Source organism: Heloderma suspectum, chromosome 5 (genome assembly GCF_057233095.1).
Source record: "Heloderma suspectum isolate Gila_16-S chromosome 5, 16-S_ref, whole genome shotgun sequence".
In the NCBI taxonomy this organism is placed as follows: Eukaryota; Metazoa; Chordata; class Lepidosauria; order Squamata; family Helodermatidae; genus Heloderma; species Heloderma suspectum.
This window is the reverse complement of record NC_139462.1, coordinates 76,126,673-76,147,550: the sequence shown is the minus strand read 5'-3', so window position 1 is coordinate 76,147,550 and position 20,878 is coordinate 76,126,673. Positions and strand designations below refer to the sequence as shown.

The 20,878-nt window shown below is 41.8% G+C and overlaps 1 protein-coding gene across 1 annotated transcript in view; it reads right to left on the bottom strand.

Moving 5' to 3' along the window:
- PALLD (palladin, cytoskeletal associated protein) overlaps positions 1-20,878 on the bottom strand; it is a 358,283-nt gene that overhangs the window by 167,701 nt on the left and 169,704 nt on the right. The window contains exons 9-10 of the mRNA XM_084856416.1: positions 17,948-18,067; positions 16,312-16,648 (exon numbers count right to left, since the gene is read on the bottom strand). Coding sequence (XP_084712542.1) covers positions 16,312-16,648; positions 17,948-18,067 — 457 coding nt within the window. The remainder of the gene's footprint in view (positions 1-16,311; positions 16,649-17,947; positions 18,068-20,878) is intronic.

The window sequence follows — 20,878 nt, the reverse complement described above, 5'->3', positions numbered from 1 at the left end:
GAATGAAGGAAGAGCTGACATAAAAGATTATTTATACATCATAATTTCTTTGGCATTTTATTTGTCATCAAGTATTTCACAGTTCTTAAGGGCCGCAGTGGCATAGTGGTTAAGGCACTGAACTGCAGACTGGAAAGTCGGCAGGACAGTAGTTCGAGACCCGAGTGCTGCGTGACGGAGTGAGCTCCTGTCTTCAGTCCCAGCTTCTGCCAACCTAGCAGTTCGAAAGCAAGAAATTGCAAGTAGATAAATAGGTACCGCTTCGGCGGGAAAGGTAACAGCGTTCCGTGCACCTCGGTGTTCAGTCATGCCGGCTACATGACCACGGAAGCGTCTTCGGACAGCGCTGGCTCTTCAGCTTAGGAACGGGGATGAGCACCGCACCCTAGAGTCGGACACGACTGGTTGGGGACACCTTTACCTTTTTATTTCACAGTTCTTAGCTCATTAGTCCTCTGCCCTGTAAGACTGAGAGCTTGAGACTTTTGATTCATATCCAATCTGCCTGTGGCTGAATGGAGAACAGAACTTGGATCTCTCACATTTAAACTGTGACAGATTATATTGATACAGAGAAGTACTAGAATCATTTCTAGATTTAAAAAGTGATGAAAGACATCCAGCATTTGATTGGAAGGAAGAATTTAAAAGTTAAATAAATGCATAACAATTGGTTTATTTACTACATTTCTGCCACCGCACTCAAGACAGCTTACCGTTTAAGAACAATGGCATATCACGCAATAGACACAATACAAAAGATTAGAAGGGGTGGGGAAGGAAGAGGAAAATAAGCAAATTCTGGTGCTGATTCGTACATAATGTCACACAAATGTTATGATAGATGTTAGAGAGACAATTCTGGGAAGAGAGGAGCCAACTGGTAGTTGATCCAGCCTTGCCAATGGAGTGGATCTTCACATCTCCCTAAATACTCCAAGGGCAACTCAAGCTGCCGTGAGTGCCATTTTTTGGTAGAAAGGCAGGGTATTAATGAATTAATCTCTGGGTCAAATGAAACGCTCTCCTAATCATACATTACTCTCCTGCAAGTGCCTATGGCCCCAATTCAGATTGGGAACATTGTGTTTTGGGTGAGGCTTTAAGCTTGCTCACCTATTTTCATTTTGAAATTCCACTTCGTCCCACAGGGTGGGGTAGGCGCTAAAAAAAGAAAAAAGCTTCCATTGATTCTAATGGAGACTTTTTTTATTTTTTTAACCTCCCCCCCCCAGGGGAAACAGGGGTGGAATTTCAAAATACAAACAGGTGGGAGGAGGAAGCTTAAACCGTCCTCTCCCAAAGTGTCAAGTTCCTCATCTGAATTAGGGCCACAGGTGCTTGCAGGAGAGTAGGGAAAACAATCATGTATAGTTCCATTATGCGTGATTAGGAGAACATTTAGTTTGGCCCACAGTGATCCCAATAATATAAATCCTTTATACTTATCAGCCATCAAAATGCTAATTTGATTACCAGTGAATTCCTGAGCAAGTTTGCTCAGAAGTACTTTGGACTGCAACCTTGGCCTCATAGAATATAGTCCTCTCAACTTTTACTATTTTCGAACTAGAAAAATGCACCACACATTCAGAAGGAGCTGAACATTGGTAAGCATAAAATGGAAAAAACTACTCTCCAGCTTCTGTCCATTGTCAGCCTTCCCCCAATTCCAAAGGTATGTGAGAGCCATACTAGCTGGGGATGATGGGACATAACCCAACAAATCCGGAGGGCACCAGTTTGGGCAAAGCTGGCCTAGTATATGGGTGGGCAGAATGTAGATCAGAATCTTCTGGTAGTTCTCTGTATGATTTTAAGTAGATTGGCAAGGATTTCTTACTCCCAAACATTTAACAGCAGCAATAAAATGCCTCCCCACCCTCCTGTCAATTATACAGCTGAAATTAAGAAGGCCTGGAGGAGATGGATTTTCCAACTAGGAATGGATTTTTATATGGAAAGACTATGGGCTCTGTTCATTTCTGGTGCTCAAAACAAATTCCTGGACTCAGAATTCTTTGATTCTAATTTCTAAGTGTATGTCTTTTGCACAAGGCTCTATCTGATGGATCTCAGGTTCTAGTAAAAGACAAAGTAGATCCTGCAAGCCTGAAGTTTGCCCATCCCTGGCATAATAAGTTTATTAGGAGGACATGTAGATGTATAAAGGTAGTGTTCGGATGCATACTTTGTGAGCTCACACCTGAAGCAAGGCCTGACTGATCTTAGTTCTAGGAATAACAAATCTGATGTTGACTTTCATTACCTTCATTAAGTCGAGAGGCCCTTCTACCTAAGCAAGAATATCTGCATTTCTATAGCCAAAATCAATTTATTAAAAAAGACACACCAATTATGATGAGTGATTTAAAGATGACCATTAAAAAAGAGGCAGCTACAAAACGAGGGAGTGCTTTACATTTTCTGCCAGAGGAGCTCTGAATACCCTGGTAACCATAAAAGTCACATCTGCATTCAAGTAAGAATTTATAAAATGCAGGGAAGAAGATGTGGACTTTCTCCTGAAAAGGGACAAAGAATAATGGTAGCAAGTAGAAGGATCAGAGGGAAAGCTCTTTTCCCTTTCAGTAATAATGCAATAAAATACATACATACATATTTGTCATGGGTGTTCGTTTCATTTTTTTTTTTCAATCTGAAAATGCAGAGAAGATAGTTAATTTATCATTTCTCCAGGGAGTGTTTACACACATTAGAGAGAGAATACCATAGCTTTTTATTTGGGATTAAATAACCTGGAATAACTACCATCTGCTAAAGTGTGGCATAGTTCAATCGTATGTATAGCTGCTTGCATGGAAATTTCACATTGTTCAATGCAATCTACTCCTAAATAAAAGTGTAGAGGGTTGCAGCCTTAAGGAGCAAATAAAAATGAGCTGGTGAATGCACATATACTGCCAGTCATTTCCATTTGTATCATTTCCAGCATTTTCTTGTTCTTCCCAGTGTAGTTATGTTTTTGAGGTATAGGATAACATCATCTTTGATGTTTCTTGCTATCAAACTGCATCTCCCTTTTTTATTTGGTAGAGAAATGTTTACAATTAACCAATTCTCCTCACTGCAAGGGTCACAAATCTCAACTGTGTTTTCCCCTGTTGAATGGTTCTGCACGTTTAATATTATCTATCTATCTATCTATCTACCTACCTACCTACCTACCTACCTACATAGCTTTCAGTTTTTCGGAACTCAAACAAAATGTTCTGCTCATTTCCAAAGAGAATCGCTTTGTTCTCCACAGGAAGTATTAGTCAATGTTCCTCGTTGTCCTGTTTAAATAATTATTTCATTTTAAAAAATTATTTTCTTTCCCAATTAAGAATCAGCACATTTCATACTAAATTGGCAACACCAAACAGCCCAGTTTCACCTTTTGGCTCTAAAGGCAGTTTGGCTAGTTTTATTTCCTTTAAACATGTGTTGATTTGGTAACTTTGATACTGTACAAGGTCATTACTCCATGAAACAAACAAAAAATCCAGAGAGAGGAGGTGCAATGTCTTTAAGGGAAAAGGGTATTTAGCAGGTAATGGTTTCTTCTAGCAGACTGCTATACTGAGTGACATCAAATCTGTGGAATTTTCTGTCATTGCATTCTTAAAGAGATCTCTTAAAACCACACCTTTGTCCTTGACTTCTTTTTACTAAAAGGTAAATCACCAAAAATGCAGGAATGCATATAACTTTATTTAAATTTTTAGCCAGCTCCTTCCATGCACCTTGGTAACAGGTAAAAGGCTAACAAGCCTTCGATTCTATGCACATTGGAAGCAGATGGCACTGAAATAAGAGGAACATAACACAACAACAACAAACCCTCCTTATATGTTACATTACATGTGTGAAGGGAATGCGGCCACATGATGACCTGGAAGTGTGTGGTTGGGCTAGCCACAAATGTTCATGTGTTGAGCATGGATGTTTCACAAAGAGTCCCTAGGTGTGACTAGTGGCTCATACCTAGGGGCTCCATACAATCAGGTTCCCTGATTATGTGAAGCCCCTGTGGGAAGCCCCTATGCATGAACAGATGCTTACACATTGGGGCCCTTCATCAGACATCTGTCCTCAGTGTGCAGATGCTGGGGTGAGCCTATGGTGCAGCCCTGTTCCTTGACCATCTCATGAGAGGCCTTCATGCATGTAATGGAGGAGTGGGGAACATATGGCCCTCCAGATGTTGCTGAACTGCCACTACTATCAGCTCTAGCCAGCATAGCCAATGGTGAAGCATGATGATGGAAGCTGCAGTCGAACAATATATGGAATGCCATACATTGCCCACCTTTGATGTAATATGTGAACTGGGGAGGGAGTACTTTCTGAGAAAACATTGTTAGGATTGGCCTATCAAACAACAAATAGTTTTTAAAATTAGCTCTCTTACCTGTTTAACCCAAAACAGTAAAAGGCAATCCAAACAAGAAAGACAAATGGATTCTATTCTGACAGGGTGGCAGCAGGGAACAACATAAACAAACAAACCAATATTGAATTCAAACTACTTCCACATGTTTAAATTATCATTATGAACATAAAGAGGCAGTCTTTAAAATATGCAAGACCAAAGATACATAGGGACCCTGATATATATTTTCAGTTTTTAGCAAAAAATGATATTTGCTTCTTCCCCTTCCCATGAGGATGGGAGAATCCCAACATTTATGTCCAGGTGTCCATAGCTTGGCTCACTAGCTATATTTATAGTCACCACCAATCCTTTCACGTCCTTCAAGTTCTCTGGAATGCATAGAGGGCCTGAAGGAGAGGCACGGCCATCTGTGCAGTGCAGGCATGGGCAACTTGTGGCCCTCCAGAAGTTTTGGCCTACAACTCCTATGATCCCTCAACATTAGCTATGCTGGCTAGCACTGATGACAGTTGTAGGCCAAAACATCTGGAGGACCACAAGTTGCCCATCTGTGGTGTCATGTATGGAGAAGGTACAAAACAACAGGAGTCTTTCTTGTACTGCTATTTCTTACTTGCTCAAAATATGCAGTGGAAATGAGACCTCCAAGGTAGGGGTCTGTATGGTGCTGGGTGTCCTGCACTCCAGACAACTGAACCCTGACAAGCGGATTTGTAGATTCTTGCATATAGTCTAACTCACTGTATGATAACTGGATCCAATACAACATCAACAAAGTTTTTATAATATTCCTTGGTAAGCCATCCTGACTAGAAATTGTATTGTTTTTCAATTTCATAATTGCTTTTAAAATTTCATCTTTCATAATTTATTACAGGACCAAGCCATGTATAGATACTTTTGTATAACAGTAATATTCTTATGTAGGAAAACAGTTTTCTACCTTTAACCATGGCTGAATTCTAAATTATCTTCTCCTATACAACAGTGCAACTATAAAATCATATGCTGAACATACAGCAAATGTAACTTTTATGGCCAAGGTATGAGGACATTTTATTTTTCCTGTCAGATTGCAGATTAGCTTCTATGTAAGCAGGAAATTCAGTTAGTTCTCTCCACCTATTAAAAGGTCAGTACAAAGACAGCATTCATTGCCAAATCGGAAATACAGAGTTACATGGCACCAGTATATTTCAGTTCAGTTCTCTTTCTTATGCCAGACACAGATTAATCTAAAATATTGTTTTAAATATTGGACCATGTAGGCTGCAAATGGTACTAGCATCTTAGTTGTAATCCTTGGATCATTTTGATTTCATCTCTTGTCTTTACTTTGGAATATGCAAGCTAAATACTAATTGCACCACACATCTCTACTTGAGGTATGCCTAAATTTTCCTTACCATTTGGCAGATTGTTATAGATGACCAAGATACTCTGCATACTTTGAACATTTGTATGGGCTCTGAATCAGTGATATGGAGGTAAGTACCATCAGAAATTAAGTGTATTTACCTGGTACTTGCAGCAATGCTGAGATTATGGCATCTCTGATCTTTTTGATGCTGCAGGTAAACAACAATTCACTGTTACAGTGACATCAGACCTTTAGAATAATAATTTTAGAATTTAAAACACTGTCAGTGACCTTTCTGCTGCTGAATCCTTTAGCTACCAAGCACTCTCTTTGCTCAAAAACATAATCCCAAGGCTGTGCACAGATGATAATTCTTCAGAGACTTGAAAATGATATTGAATATCCATCGTTGTCCACTGTACAGGTTCATTTTTCTCTCTTGACATGATCTCTGATTGAACTGTAGAAGTTGTAGAGGTATTATAACATTCAAACCTCGAAGTACCAGAAAGAGGCCAAAATTAGTTCCCAGTAGTCAACAGATGAACATACAGCTAATTGTGGGCTCTTACTAGATATTGGCTGTGTTTAGACGATCAGTGGGAGAAACAATGCACTATGGGTTGTTCCCCCTGCCCCCTCTCATGCTGGTCATGTGACTGGCATTTCCCTAATTACCCACACAGCTTCGCGGGTTGCCATGTTATCCAACCTGGCACACAGCATGGCAGGGATAGCTTCTCACCTACCCCACAACCCCTAGTGCAAGCCATGCGTTGTAGGGTAGGTAAGAAGCCAGCCCTGCTGCACTGTGTGCTGGGTTCGGACAACACGGCAACCCATGGTGCAGATAATTAGGGAAATGCCAGCTGCAGGGGAAACAACCCATACTGCATTGTTTCCTCCATTGATAATCCAAACCCAGTCCTAGTCTGTTTCAGGGATGGGCAGACTTCAGGCTTGTTGGATTAACCTGTTTTTTGTTTGTTTGTTTTTACTAGAACTGCAAGGTCCACCAACCACAGTCAGTTGCAAAAGCCATATGCTTAGAATAAAAGAACAGAGTACCTCTTTGCACATTCAGTTCACAGTCCTTTCACGCAAAAAGGCTTTCCTGGCTACCTCAAGCTTTCTTCATTTCAGCAGTTAATGTAGGCAGGGAAAGTCATTTTGTTGTTGTTAAGAAGCTGGGAGCCAGAAACTCTTGCTGATCTGCTGCAAATCACCCAGAGATCTACCTTCTGGCCAACCCTAGTCTATGTCACCACTGGTGAGAGATAGATACAGACAGACAGACACTGGTTACAGCAGGTTTTAAATATTTTCTTAAGTTTTGAGAAAGGGGCTCATCTTTACTATCTGCCTTAATATTCAAATAACCAATAAATTGAAAAACTACCTGCTTCCCCACAGCAAAGTCTCACCCATTTTAAGTATCTTCTTAGGTTTTAAAATTCTTTTCCTCCTTCGTACAGTGTGCAATTTCCCCTCTGGAGCACATTCAACAACATTTTCTTATATATTTGAATGTTTCCCTGAAAATGATTAGACTCCAAACAACTTGTGGACTAAAAAGTTAAACTTTTTAGTCAAACTAAAAAGATACTGACTAAACTTTGACTAAACTTTTTAGTCAAACTAAAAAGATACAGCACATAGTGTTCCAGATGTGAGGTCCTTACATGCTGTAATTTCTGGCTGCCTGCAGGAGTGGCAGCTCACCCAACCAGCCTATTTGTAAATCCTCCTAACCAACACAAGCTATTAAGCTGACACAATTAAAAAGAAATCATGATGTTAAAGCAACACTGTTTATTAGATTACCTTGAAAAGAGAAACAACCACACCATGGAAGTGACTCTGGATCTAGGAGGAGCCATACGCTACTTGAACAACAGACTAAGCAATGCAGCCAGATGATGAGCGCAGACAATGCGGGGCAGGGGGATTAGCAGCAATAGCATTTAGGGTGCACTCCTATGCATGTTTAGACAGAAAAAGTCCTAGGATTTCCAGCATTCCACAGCCAGCCATGCTGGCTGGGGCATGCTGGGAATTTTAGCACTTTTTTTTGTCTAAACATGCACCTGTCAGGGTGGAAACTGAGTCAATAGAGCCCCAGAGCAGTTCTGATTCTGAGGAGGAACAGCAATCTGCGGGAGAGGACCTCGCTCATCTCTCACAAGCACAGCAGCTGGCAGAGATTCCTTCTGCCAGCATTCCTGGGATAGATAGTGACCCTGGCAGTGAGAGAGTGCTGGAGGGGGGCTTGCTGGATGCTCAGCGCAGATGCAGGGAGCGACGACAGATGGAGGGCGCAGAAAGGAGGCGTAGCGCTCGTTTGGCACTCAAACAACGGTCGTGTCCCGAGGACCCAAGGGAAAGAGGGAGGATCTCTCCCTAGCCCATAAGTTCAGGGTCTTCCCGTGGTTCTCCTTCAAACGGGGACCAACTGCCTTACCTGGAGCTTAGGCTACTCTGCTATCTTTCCCCAGTGCTGTTCCTTGCTTTGGCGCTAGTGATTAGTATCTGAAAGAGTCATAATGTAATAAAGGAATAAAGTCTCAGAAAGAATTCCTCGTCATCTGTGTCCTGAGTTGGCTATTGGTGGGGACTGCAAGAGGCAGCTAGGGCGCTCTTGACAGCACCCTTAACCTTTTTTCTTATGAATAAAATGGATAGTTTCCTCAAGGGCTCCAAGATTACACATAAAATCACAACAGTGTGTGTGTGTGTGCGCGCACACACACACAAACATGCACACCCTAGATAGACAGATATAGCGATATAAGACTATTTTACTGCAGTTCATCAATTCTTAGCAAAAAAGAGAAGACAGAAGTACATATTACAGGGCAAACATTAGGTTCCCTCAAAATGCTGAGGCAGGGGAAGGGATACGTAGCTTTTCTTCCACCTGATGATATGTAATGTTTGTGCTTCCTTGGCTCAGAATATGCTTAATTTAGATTCAGTGTGAGCATTATAACTTCCAAATTCTGCTCCAGCTTGGATCTTTTAATTTGCATCGGGATAAATATTATGAAGGGTATATAAATGCCTCAAATAAATTAATTTAATTAAGTAAATTACAGGAACTCCTTTCCCTCCCTTTTCTTCTCCCCCCCTTCCCCACTCCCCCACCCCTTTACATGACTTCTGCTTCAGTGGTGGAAGGAAGGGCTCTACCTGCTGTCATCCTTGGAAATGTGTTCCCCCAGGGCTATTAGCTAGGTATGTGGGGAGGGGGAAGAGGAGGTTTAGAAGCTCACAGATGGGTTGGGGAAGGCCTGGATCATGTTGCACTCCCAATGAAGTTGTGGGGGTGTGACAAGATCTGATCTGACTTGTAATTATGAGATATTTCCCAATTACTATTATTTGTTTAAAAGAGTCACAAGGTTTGCCAAGCCTAATTATGAATTGAACCTGGGGCTGGTGAGTGGCTTTGGCCATCACTGCTGCTGAGTCTTGCCTGAAACTCCTCCCCTAAGCCAGTTTCTCCCCCAACTACCTCCAAAACTGGAAATAAGCCTGACAGGGAAGAATATGGACCTGGGAGGGTACACAGGAAAATCAGGAGGCAGGGAAAAATTGCATAACCTTCTCCTCTGCCCACCAACTCTCCCCTGTAAATGCCCCCTCACCAGTTACATTACCACTTGGGGAGTATGCGTTTGCTGAGTTAATGTGCCGTCATGTCCTTATTTAAAACTAGTGCAACTTTACAGTTCAAGTAGACCAGATTTCTTTCCCAGCATGTTCCAGCTGGCCCTCCTGGTCCATGCTGGACCAAATGGCTGAGAAGAACAGGCACAGGACTCATCCTTACTGTGTCACTTCCCCCTGATCGCTGTGGGATAGCCCTGGGGAAAAAGAATACCCATCTTTTCCCAGGAGGTCTCCTGTGCTCTTGGTGGTACACTGCAGCACCAAGTCAGCAGCATACGAAGCCACTGTCTGCAAAAACCCAATCTCACTGTCTGAGATTAAGATAGTTAGTCTTTGGGCTAATGGGAATGCACTATCCCCATGCTACACACTGCTCCATTCACACCTGTTTGTAGAATGCGATTCTCACAAGTCTGCTCATTCACATTACATTGCAAACAAACACGACCAGTTTGGTGAAACAGAGAATTGGAGTTAAAATTACTCCTCCAACTTGCCTTTAAAAATACAGCTCCCCATTTTACCATTAATTTTGGAAGCAAACAAGATTAGAAAGTCAACATTAATATGTAGTATCTTGGGGTTCAGCCTATTATGTATCTGTACCCAAATGAATAATGTGTCTAAGAGATCAACCAAATTATGTATGAATAGAAATAAATCACGTCTTTGACTAGAGAAGAATTACAGACACAAACATGTGAACAGGGAACAGACTGAACAACATAAGGGGATTAAGAATCCAGTGACTTCTAGCTTCATTAATTTCAGATCAGGGCACTCAGCATTTCCGAAGACCTGGTCCTCAAGTACATTGACAGCTGTCTTCCTTTCAGGCAGAAAGGTGACTTTGACTCGACTAAGCAGAGAAACGTTTTGGACATTATTCATGATTAATTCAAAGAACATTCCAACACAAATAGGATAAAGAGGGAGTTACACTTTTAAAAAGTAGCTGTCAGCTCTTTTGCAGGAAGCTTCGAGTATTCACAAGGGTGTCGACATGTCAAATGTGCACACCTTGGGCTGTGAGTTTAGTTGTACTGGGGCCAATTGACATTACAAAAACCCACCAGGGATAATTAACTTTCTTAAATGTGTCTCTTCCTTCTCAGCAATTCCAAAAGAAGAAAAAGGTAGATGAAAAACCATTAAGCTCATGATAAAATGATTATGTTTTATTTACCAACACACCCTTAATACTACAGGTCTGTTTCTGTGCAAAAAAGCAGTTTGATTGGTGGAAGCAGCTTTGAGTTAACCCGCCCCCCCACACACACACCTGAAGTTCTCAATCTTGTTCTACATACCCATCTCTGGATGAACATCTTATTTGTGCTGTATTAACTAAACACACACAGGGCACCATTTACATTAGAGCTTCCTATGCTTATGACATGGTGGGTGGCGGGGTCGGGGTCGGTTATGCAAAATCAGAAAGTGCAGAAAATAAAACCTAAGAAAAGAAGGTACATGTAGCCTAGTTGTCCCACGTTTAGTAGAGATGTATCTTTCAGAGACTTGAAGGAGGGACTTCTTCATGGTGGTCCCCATAGCATGGAATAATCTCCTCTGATGGGGACCTATGGTGCAGGTGTTCCACTGTTTAGTAAAATTTTAAAAAAGGATCTTTTTATGTATACATTCCTGGACACCGAGTTTTAGAACTGGCTTCATTGAACTCTGGATATTTGTTGTAATACAGTAGTTTTACTGTACTGGTTTTATCTTGAAAACTGTCTTGACATCTTTTATGGTGAAAGGTGGTCTAAATAAATAAACTCTGAGCACAACATATGCCCAGAAGGAAGAGATGATGAGAAATATACGAGTCAAGTGCCATGTAATTATAGGAACAAGATGTGCGAAGTGCACCTTTGAACACCGTAAACACACCGGTATTGATGTGCCTTAAAGGGTAGATATGAAATTATTTCTAAATTAATATAGACCTAGGCTTGATTTGTACAAGATGTGTAGCACAGGGAAGCTTTCCATGTGCACCCTGTCATATTTCAATGCACTTATCACATGCACTGGTCCATTCATATGTTAAAATATCACTCCAGCAAGTGATAACTTGGATGGATACACTGCTGGCATGCTTACATTACACACAAATGGACCAGTGCACATGGTAAGTGCATTTAAATGTGACCAATGATGCATGGAAAGCTTACACGGGTAAATTACTTTCCATCTGGCCCTTGTCTTGTATATACCAAACCTTAATAGATTTATGGATAACACACACACACACACACACACACACACACACACTTTAAAGTGAAATGATTTTACAGAACATCCAATATTCGTAGCATATCTGGCACTGCCTTTTTTTATAGATTGTGCAGTCAAGCAGAGATTAAAAGGTGCCAACTAAGTTATCAAGACAGGAAGCACAGGAAGGTCAAGTTATGTCAGAACTATTGTATCTAATGGCCAGGGGTGATGCACATAATCTAGAAGCTGGTTTCTTGTGAAGTAATTCCTGTTCAAAGCACAAACTCAGTATATCAAAGATTTGGATATATCAATGGCAAGAATTAATTACACATAACAGTGTTTTTTAGTATTAAGAAAAATAAGGGCAGGGAGTGTGTTCACATGCAATGCTAAAGCATAGGTTAGTGCTAGGTGGCCTATGTGCAAGAACAGGAAGGAGCCTGTATGAATCCCTGAGTTTATGAATTCCCCCCTTCTCTCCTCCTCCCAAATGACCCAGAGGAGGAACACCCCAGAATTCAGTTTCACTTTGGCAGATTAGTGCCAAATTAGATTAGTGGCTTATTACTTGTGAACCAAGAATTGTGGCTTAAGAGAAACTCTAGCCCAGCTTTCTCCAGCCTAGTGCCCTCCAGGTGTGTTGGACTCCATCCCCAGCCAGCACCAGCAGCCATACTGCTAGGGATGATGGGAGCTGTAGTCCAACACATCTGGAGGGCACCAGGTTGGGGAAAGCTGAACTAGTCCACTGCTAAACAAGCTTATGACCACCCCTAGGATGTTTTGATGGCTTGTTTAACAAATTAGAGGTTGTTTAAAGCTATAATTTCTTGTTTGTACATAACAACAAACCAAGAATTGGCTAAAGCGAAACTGGACTCTGGCTTACTCCTCCTCCTGGCCACACCAGAGGAGAGAGGAGCATAAGCTCCTTTCTGGTCAGGCATAAAATGTTGGAGGATTGCACCTCACAGAACCAAACAGACTGATTTATAAACAAACCTCCAAGTTTTATTTAAACAAAGACCCCTCTAGAGAGCTCTCTCAGGCAGTGGCCTCTCTCTCCTCAGGCCAGAGGCAGTGGGTGTTGCCCTCAACTACTTCCTGGCTCCTCCCATGAAGCACACCCCATACAGGCCACATCCAGCAGTTCTTTCATATTGTTACATAAAACATTACATTACAATTTAGTTTATGTGTGAATGCTGCCATAGTGTGATCACTTCAGTTCCATACTTTGCATTTTTATAAGATGTTACATGATGAATCCTTTTTACCAAGCAAAGCTATTTATTCCCTCTTAATCCCATTCTTCAAATGCACATTTTGCATTAATACATTCTACGTTAATACACTTGGCATTCTACAGGCAGCACATTCAGCTCTAATAATAAATCCTTATTCTCATAGCCATGTTTATTTGGAAGCCGCATTGATTCTAGTTGGATCTATTTACAAGTAAGAGCAGTTAACATTATAGCCACCAACAATAATACAGAAAAGCTGAGCTGTGCTCAATGTAAGAATTATTGTAAGAATTATTGACTCATTTGTGAGACCACAGTAGATTTGACACTTATTTGATTTTTAAAATGCAAGCTACATGTCACACAGAGAGATTCATATCGAATTACGTAATTATAGGTTGTACCCATTAACAAAGCAGAAAATGGCTTACACCATAAGTCTCAACACAGTACTTGTAAGAAAGGGCTAATTTGGTCACTTAGTAGCTGCAACCTCTAATGAAAACTTGCATGTGTGAATGGAAGATCACAGATAGAATTCTGGTTACCCATCACATGAAATGCCATGCTTTTTCAGTCACATCCATTCACACATTACTGTAGGCATCACGTCTACAGTAAACTAGTGTAGAATAATCAAGGAATGCACATGCATGTGTGATCCAGGTACAAGTCACCATGGTGAGCAAGACTCTTTTACTTGCATGTGTGTATAAGTATATATAGGATAAATAGTAACGATGTGGTCCAAATGACACCCATTCCATACATCTGTTATAAGTTGACCAAAATGTGAAGAGCACCATGTGTCAGGGTGGAAACTGAGCCTATAGAGCCCCAGAGCAGTTCTGATTCTGAGGAGGAACAGCAATCCGTGGGAGAGGAGCGCTCATCTCTCACAGGCACAGCAGCTGGCAAAGATTCCTCCTGCCAGCATTCCTGGGAGAGATAGTGACCCTGGCAGCGAGAGAGTGCTGGAGGGGGGCTTGCTGGATGCTCAACGCCGACGCAGGGAGCGACGACAGATGGAGGGCGCAGAAAGGAGGCACTCCATTCGTTTGGCACTAAAACAACGGTCGCATCCCGAGGACCCAAGGGAAAGAGGGAGGATCTCTCCCTAGCCCATAAGTTCAGGGTCTTCCCATGGTTCTCCTTCAAATGGGGACCAACTGCCTTACCTGGAGCTTAGGCTACTCTGCTATCTTTCCCCAGTGCTGTTCCTTGCTTTGGCGCTAGTGATTAGTATCACTGAAAGAGTCATAAAGTAATAAAGGAATAAAGTCTCAGAAAGAAGTTCTTGTCGTCTGTGTCCTGAGTTGGCTATTGGTGGAGACTGCAAGAGGCAGCTAGGCCACTCCTGACACCATGAACCATATGCTTGTCGACAGAAAAACAGACATATAGCATAGTCACATGAAGATGCTGTCTTAACTATTACAAAACCAACACTGTGAGCCTAAAACACATTTACTTAGAAGTAAGAATGATGCAAAATGTCTCATGTTTTGAGTTTTTGTAATTTACTTAAGATGCATAACTATGCTTGTTAAGAGTTAAACACAAAAGAAAGCATCCTGAACAGCGTTTTATTCTCTCCACAACAGTTTCACAAGGAAATAGAAACTCCTAGCCCATGACTCATGGACCCAAAGTTTCCCCACTTGCCACCACTTAAATATGGCCTGTCAATAATTCAACTTGCCACATCACTAGCCACTTTTGCACAAAATAAAAAATCCAGAATTCCAGGAAATCCTGGCTTATTCACGAGCACTCCCCAATTGTCCCATTTGGCCCTTCCCACCAGGAGGAATGGCTTCAGCAACCAGAAACTCACCACCAAGAAACATCGTAGTGTTACTTCTGAAAGCAGTCGCTGGCTTGTCACTCCCAAACAAGTAAGGAATCAGAATTCAACTTCAAAACCTGGCTTAGTAGGGGAGTGACAATCCAGGAGTCTCAATTTGGACATTAAGCTTTTCCCTTCTGGTGAGTTTCTGGTTACTGAAGCTGTTCCCAGTAGCAGGAGGAGCCAAGGGGGAACAACTGGCTAGCATACATCAGCACGCTTGCTTGTGAACAATATGCCATGATTCTCTGGAATTCTGGCTGATTGCTTTGAGCAAACCATTCACTTTGGGCAAACCCTTGGTGTGGTCATTGCCTCAAACCTTCCTATAACTATGGCACCTCTACAGCACCGAGCCTACAACAGCGTCTATTCCTATGCTTGCTTCCTTCCTCCGGCTTTTCTCAGATTCCTGGATTTTGTATTAGTAATCCTATTACTTGAGTATTTAGTCGGCATGTTTGCCCTAAAACATGTCCTCTTTTGAACCTCAATACAAGACAAGAAATCCACAATAATTTGTAGCTAAGTGTGAACACAGTAATGCTTTCCAGCATATACCTGAGTTTTATGCTGAAAATCCAGCTCACAAAGAAGTGGTGATGTCATTTCACAAGAACTATGTCTAAACCTCACAAATAATCACAAAAGTTATTGTGTCTGATTTTCAGACATGAAGAAAAAAACCAGGATTTTAAAATGTACATCAAGTATACTTTTTACCCAGAAGTAAAGACTGAACATAAGCTGTTAATAAGGCCAGTACTTAAGACTATCCCATTTCTATTCTCCTGCTTTCTGCCCCTGTCATGCTCTTTTTGTCTCTCTCATCATTACTATTTCAAGTAAGGCTTCTCAGAACTCATCCATTTACTTATAGCTAATCAAAATCACAAATACCTGCTATGGCAATTAGGTACATAGATTAGCAAACATAGTACATAGCAAGGGAAGAAAAAGGAACTGAAGAAAAGTACTCATGAATTTTTAAGTTTGCTTAGTACATGTTTGCCCAGGTATATATGCATATTTAAAAAAACTGTATGCAGAAGACTGCACATAGGCTGAGTGTGTGTGTGTGTGTGAGTGTGTGTTCTCTCTCTCTCTCTCTCTCTCTCTCTCTCTCTCACACACACACACACACACACACGCACCAGTTAGTAGAGCATCAGGCTTCCAATGTAAGTATGTGGTAAAACAGACACATTGTTTATTACATTTATTCTACACCTTTCTTCCAAGAAACTCAAGTTGGCATACATCACCCCACCCTTAAACTTCATGGGAAGGATTAGGTTGAGAGATAGTGATTGGCTCAAAGTCAGTGAGCTTCATGGCTAAATCAGGATCTAACATAGTTTTCCCGAACTCAATCCTACACCCCAGCCACTATACTTGCATACACCCATATAGAGGAAAATGCCATGTGTAAAGCCATTCTCAATGATACTCATATTTTTGTCTGTTAGCCAATTGTTCTAGGATCCCATGCATATCTTTAATCAGCTAGCAGTTCATAAATGAGAATAAATAATGACAAAGAACTACTCACAGCTTTGGCTTAGCAAGCACAGGCGGTGGTGTTTTTGTGGGTGAAAGCAAGTCACCAGGATGAGGAGGAGACTGACTGGTTTTGGTGCTGCCATTAATCACCCCATTTACTCCATGACTGGGATGGACGCCATTGCTTTTCTTCTCTGCAGAGTTAAGCTGTAATTGAAGAGCTGCTACATTCGGCCTAGCATTGTTCATCTGGTGGCTCTCAGAGTGCTTTGGAGAAAGTTCAGCAGAATTAATCTCAAGATTTGGAGGTGGAGGTGGGAAGTAGTGGAAGTCATTATCATTCTGTTCTCTCATTGACACATCCTGGCTGGAGCTTTCAGAACTGGCTAAAATAGAGGAGGGGGGGGGGAGAGATAACATTATATGTGGAGACAGTAACTAACAGATAGTTTGAATTATCCTCACAAATAAAGTATTAGTTCATTGAAGGTGAGGTAACTATTTTAGTTACACTTAACAGCTAAGCCAGAAAGACTGCCTTTCTCAAGTTTCTCATGAACATTTGAGCTGATGTAACCATCTTAATGAATATTTATTCACTGCTGTTGTCCATGATGTAGGTTGGACTAGTTGCCAACTAAGATTTATGAATGCTCAGCACTGGCTAAGTGAGTATTGGATGCATCAGAGGTTTGTTAACACTCACCACAGATATTCTTCATCACTGTGCGTGAGAACCACCAACTTATTCCAAGGCATTTCTGGTTTATATTTTATACTGACAAGAGGATTGCATTTTTGCTTGTCTACTGCCACCTAGCCTCAGAAACGTGGTGTTAAAATCTGCCCAACCCATGAAGCATTCTCTCTCCAGGTGTAGTTTAGGAAGATGAAATTTAAGTTTAACAAAATCATCAATAATTATTATTAATTAACCTTATGTATTAATATGCCAAGAGTTCACACTACACACATTTAATTAGAAGTTGGCTGGGTTTGCTATCTAGTGGATAGATCTCTTGGCTAATATTCATCATCATTTAATATTTCTAAAAGTACCCAAGGGCTGCCGAGTACTGTGTATCATTTAAAACAAATACATCAGAATCCATAACATAAGGCAGATTTAAAAAGGCAGATCCAGAGACAATTCTTAGATATTAAACCCTCTTCCTCTGTGTTTGTGAGTACATAATGCCAAGATATGCTGGTCTACAACTGAGGTATTTCGTTCTAACAAAATGCGTTTTTACTATGTGAGCACATTTTCTTATTTAATTCATACATCCTTACAATTAGTTATCTGATTGAAACAAACTGCGGCTCACATCGCCCTGAGGGAGCCACAGTGTTTCAGTTACAGATGCTTGACCGTACTTAACCTTCACAATTAGCAGCCACATTTCTGGAGGGTTGGAGAGATCCATATGGTTTCTTTTCTTATGTCGTAATGTCTTTGAGGATTACGTAGAAGCCTCTTTGCCATGTCAACATTCTTCCTACCCAGATGCAGAGCAATTAGTCAGCACTAGAGGATGTGAGAAGACCAGAGACTAAACAGGAGATGCACCCGGAACAGGAGACAGGCTGTTTCACTGTTTTGCCACAGCTGTGTCCAAGAGCGGCCAGAAAATATCACCAAGTTTCAGATGCACATTAAGCACAACATCAACAGCGTTGAATACCTGAAAGCACGGTCAGTATTGCACTGCTGGTGACTGAGCCGTATTCATTTCTTGCTGTACATGTAAAGGTTCCTGCATCCTCAGGAAACGTCTCTGCAATTACCAGTGTACATATTTCCTCTAAATAGGAATGGAGAAAAACAACAAACCAATAGGTGAACTTCTTTGTGCAAGCTTCACAGAAACAACTATCAGAATGAATACAAGATTTAGCAGAAAATCTCCATGTCATGTGTTTAGACAAGAAGCAGAAGAACAGAGAAACACAGCAGCCATAAGCAGTCTCAGAGAAAGGAGTGGGGGAGGGACAGTCCTCATCCAGACAGGTAGCTTCTCTTCCTACAGCCCCCTGCCCCAAATTGCTGGATTCCTTTGTGTTACTTGAAGGAAAGATAATTGTCTATGTGCAAAGTGCAACTAAAATCATAAACTGAAAATTAAAATGAGACTAAAATCCTAAAGCATACCTACTTGAATATTAATTCCATCAAAACCAAGAGGACTTACTTCAGGTAGGGAGGGATATTGACGTTTATGGCATAGTAGCAGCTAGGCCATATTGCACTACACAGTAGTCTTGCTGCAAATGCAGATTTACTTCAGATATGATATAAAATATGTTTAGAATGGCAGCAAGAAATCTAACATGTGAGATCAAGTCCAGCCCCCTCAATTCACTTTGGCTCTTCTGTGCTCTCTTCAGTAGTTTTTCCTAGGGGGCATTTCCTCTGCCTATCCTAGATGCGGACACTTCAGTAGTTCACAGGCTCATTAACTCACTGATGCGGACACTTCAGTAGTTCACAGGCTCATTAACTCTCTCTCTCTCTCTCTCTCTCTCTCTCTCTCTCACACACACACACACACACACACACCCCTCACCCCCTTTATAATGAATGTTTTCAAGGTGGCTTACACCAAGTTTTTTAAAAGAGTATGTTAAACCTAAAACAGTCATTAAAATTTACTAAACTTTAAAAGCCTGGGTGAACAAAAAGGCTTTCCCCACAGTTGCTACCTCTCTAACCTATGTGGAGGGCACCCAGGGAAAGGCCTCTGAGGGTCACCATAACAAGCAAGCAGCTTCATGAGGAAGCTGGCAGTCTCTTGCATATCTGCGTGCTATGTATAATCTGATGCACTAATAAGACAAAGAGATATATTATAATGCATCATTCATTTGTAAAGGGTTTAAATCTTCCCTCTCAGGTGCTGCCCAGTACTTCCCACACTTTTGTATATAGACAGGAGGGCTAACTATTAAATGTGAGCAGGTTGGTCACTCAACTCAGTGCAAGGCCTTAAAGTGCAAAGTCTTGGGACAGATACCTAATCCCACAAGCCCATCAGCCAGTGAGCCTCCTGCATGCAGAGAACCACGCCTGTGCAGATGGTTTTAAACTTAGAGAAATTGAAGCAGAGTTTGTCACTTCAGTACAGGTTGCAGGAATTAAAATCAAAGACAAAAGGAGCCAGCTTTGCACATACAACCTCGTGTATGCAAGACAGAATGTTGCTAGGCTGTGCCATGAGTACATGGCAATCACAAATAGTCCATGTTTTACATTTAAAGAAGACCATTGAATCAGTGTGTGTGGTTGTAGAGTACTACACTCATAAGGCAGAACTGCCACTGATAAACACCATGTTTTATTCCACTTTTTAAACATATTGAGCCCTTTCCACTAAAATGAAGTATCTTGGGTACAATCACTGCCAGACCCAGGTTTTTGAGGGCCCTTGGGCAAGACACCCTCAATGGGTCCCATCCCTCCGTGAGTCCACCTTCTCACCACCATTGTCACCAGCTGCTCTTGCTCCTCAGCCTCTTTTTCATCGTTGGTACCACTTGCTTGCTTGACAGAGAGCCAGTGAGTAGGCAGTGGCATCTACTGCTCCTAAGAACATGCTGGATCAGACCAAGGATCCATCTACTCCTCCTTCTCACTACCACCATTGTCTGGGTCAGAGTGAGAGGCAGGTGAACAAGGAGATTGCAATGTGGAAGAGGAGGAGTGTCAAGAATGGGTTAATACAGTAGGGATTTTGAGGGCCATTGGGGCAGTCACGTATACAGCAGCCACCTGGAGGTTGATGGGTTTTGGCCGTTTTTCAGCCTGGCAGCTCAAGGCCATGGGTTGCTCTGCCTAATTGGGAAAGTGACAACAACCGTGCTTGGTGGGAAGATGCAACCTCCTTGGGAGGGTGGGGTGACCTGGGACTGGGTTTGGATTGGGTGCTCCAAATCTGCCTGGAGTTGCTAGGGCTAGAAAATAAAAAGAGAACGAAGGAAGGGGCGGGTGTCCCTTCTGGCCCTGATGGTACTAGGGTGTGCTGCTGGTCGATGGCTATCCTGGGAGGCCCATACTTTGGTATGTATAGGATAGACTAGTTAGCTTTATTGTTTTACTCTTGGGAGTGTGCGCCTTGAGGTTTGGCGGTTCTGGTTTTGCTTAGAGTTGTGTACTTGTTTGACTTTGCTTGTAATTTCCTGTACAACCTACACCTCTCACCTATTCCTTCCTCTTTGCCCTTCCCTTTTAAATAAACTTTTATCCAACCTTCAGTTGGTGTGGTCTACCTGAATAACTTCAGTGGTAAATCAGTGCCTACTGGCGTGGGTGGGAGCTACTGGGTGACTTTGGGGAAAACTGTGGCCAACTTAGGCCTGTCCTACCTTGCAGGGTTGTTGGGGTGAAACCAGCCATCCTTTACATGGTGGGAGCCGTGGGATAAGACACTGAAGTTGTTCAGGGTGTTTGAGGGCATTGAGAAACTAGGGAAATGGAGACGCCAAGACTGAGTTGTATACTCCCGAGGTTTTGTTGTTTTGATTAGTCAGGGACCACGCATTGGATCAGGAGGAGGTTGTTTCCTCCCAGCTGCCTGGAGTGGAGGCCGGCTGTCATTGAATGGGTAGTGGATGCTTCT